At 52.5% G+C, this 1,748-nt stretch overlaps 2 protein-coding genes across 2 annotated transcripts in view; one reads left to right on the forward strand and one right to left on the reverse strand.

Annotated features, from left to right (window-relative positions):
• LOC140334794 (ras-related protein Rab-35-like) overlaps positions 1-1,141 on the forward strand; it is a gene marked incomplete at its 5' end in the record, with an annotated part of 2,489 nt that extends 1,348 nt beyond the window's left edge. Inside the window, 1 exon segment of the mRNA XM_072417036.1 lies at positions 16-1,141. Coding sequence (XP_072273137.1) covers positions 16-141 — 126 coding nt within the window.
• LOC140334661 (uncharacterized) overlaps positions 1,121-1,748 on the reverse strand; it is an 83,631-nt gene continuing 83,003 nt past the window's right edge. The window contains 1 exon segment of the mRNA XM_072416900.1: positions 1,121-1,258. Within this exon segment, the coding sequence (XP_072273001.1) occupies positions 1,184-1,258 (75 nt within the window). The 3' untranslated portion in view covers positions 1,121-1,183.

Raw genomic sequence — 1,748 nt, forward strand, 5'->3', positions numbered from 1 at the left:
TCCTCTCCCCCACAGATGTTCCTGTCTGTCACCCGCCTGGTCCTGAGGATGAAGAAAGAGAGCCAAGCCAGGCTGCGGCCTAACGAGGTTGTCACCATCACCAAGACCAAGAAGAAGCCTCATGTGAAGAGGTGCTGCTGAGGGCCCGGGGCCCCTCCTGGAGGAACTGGACCAAGAAGAGAAGAATTACCACTATGGGAATAGCAATATAAACCCAACGTTTGTGACATGGGTGGAGCACTACTGTGGTCTGTAGGGGGCGCTGTCTGCACTGAGTTTGGGGCACTGACCCCATGAGATGCTCCCTGTGCCCTGTAGGGGGCTCTATCCTCCATACAGGACCCACACGGGGCTGCAGTGCCCCTGCCCCACTTCATCCCCCATGAGATGCACTGCACTGCCACTGACACCCCATTTGATGATCCCCCATAAAGAGCACCGGTCATATACAATCTAAGCGGCCTGAATGATTCTACTGCCCCTGTGATTGGTTCATATTCCCCTCCTGGAGTCACCGACATGTGACATCATAACAAAGGCTGGCTCCCAGCTCCTAAGTGCACATGACACGGCCAAGTGACAAAAGCCCCAATGTATTTACGTTCCCTCTAGGAAGGGTTGGGGAACAGCTGGACCTCAGGGGCCCTGGGGTCGGCCTCAGTACAGGTGACTGGGGGGAGGGGATATAAGCCCTCTGATAAGGAATTCTTCACCCCCCAGGTTTTGGAGTAATTCAGATGATTTGGTTGTTGGAGAATTCACCAAGTCCTTTCCTCCAATCAGAGAGCTGGGTATGGGGCGTGTCCCTCACCCGGTGGTGATGTCACATATTTCCGGCCTATGGTGTCTGTGAAATATTGGGCCGTTATTATTGGGTGGTTGTCAATCTCAGGATAAGAAAGGTAACACTGCATGACTTCCGTCTCCTCCTTTATTATCGGCACTATTCCTAAAGTTGGACAAATATATATAAAATGCTTCCCAGCCCCTCCCCTGCATATTGCACTGACCAATCAGAAGAGTGCAGCTTGCTCCTCCCCCGCGGTGCCTGACTATTTATATAACGTCTTCCCCTCTGTACAGGAATATAAAGCTTATTTTTGCATCTAATTGAGTAACAATAAAGAAGATTTTCTAGTCAGTGTGGTGCCGTCTCTTCAGTCCGTCCTCCTGGTCCTCTGACCTATCCACCATTCAGCGCGCTCTGTTCTGCCGAGTCCTGCAGCATATTCTTGTACTGACGCCTGAAGAAGCCGAGCTGGGGGAGGAATCGGAGGATCAGCACTTTGGGATCAACCAATCACTGCAGGTAAATCCGCCATTATTATTAGCTGCAGAGGAAATGAATACATTTCTGTGTATGGCAAAGCCTTGTACTCCCCCAGCTGTGATCTGATGTGTCTCCAGTAGGGGGGCAGCACTGTGCAGGGCGGAGCCCTGTATTGTTAGAGCTGTGATCTGATGTATGCACAGCAGGGGCCTGTTTCATGTATGGTGGGGCCCCGTACTCCCCTGGCTGTGATCTGCAGTGTGTATGGGGGAGCTCTGTCCTGTGTCCAACTGTGATCTGATGTGTGTCAAGCAGGGGGCAGCAGTGTGTATAGCGGGGCCCTTGTACTGTTTCCAGCTGTGATCTGATGTATGCCCATCAGGGGGCGACACTGTACGGAGGGGCCCTGTACTGTGCTTGGAGTGATCTGGTGTGTGTCCAGCAGAGGGCAGCACTGTGTATAGAGGGGCCCTGTACT

This window comes from Pyxicephalus adspersus, chromosome 7, assembly GCF_032062135.1.
Source record: "Pyxicephalus adspersus chromosome 7, UCB_Pads_2.0, whole genome shotgun sequence".
Lineage (NCBI taxonomy): Eukaryota > Metazoa > Chordata > Amphibia > Anura > Pyxicephalidae > Pyxicephalus > Pyxicephalus adspersus.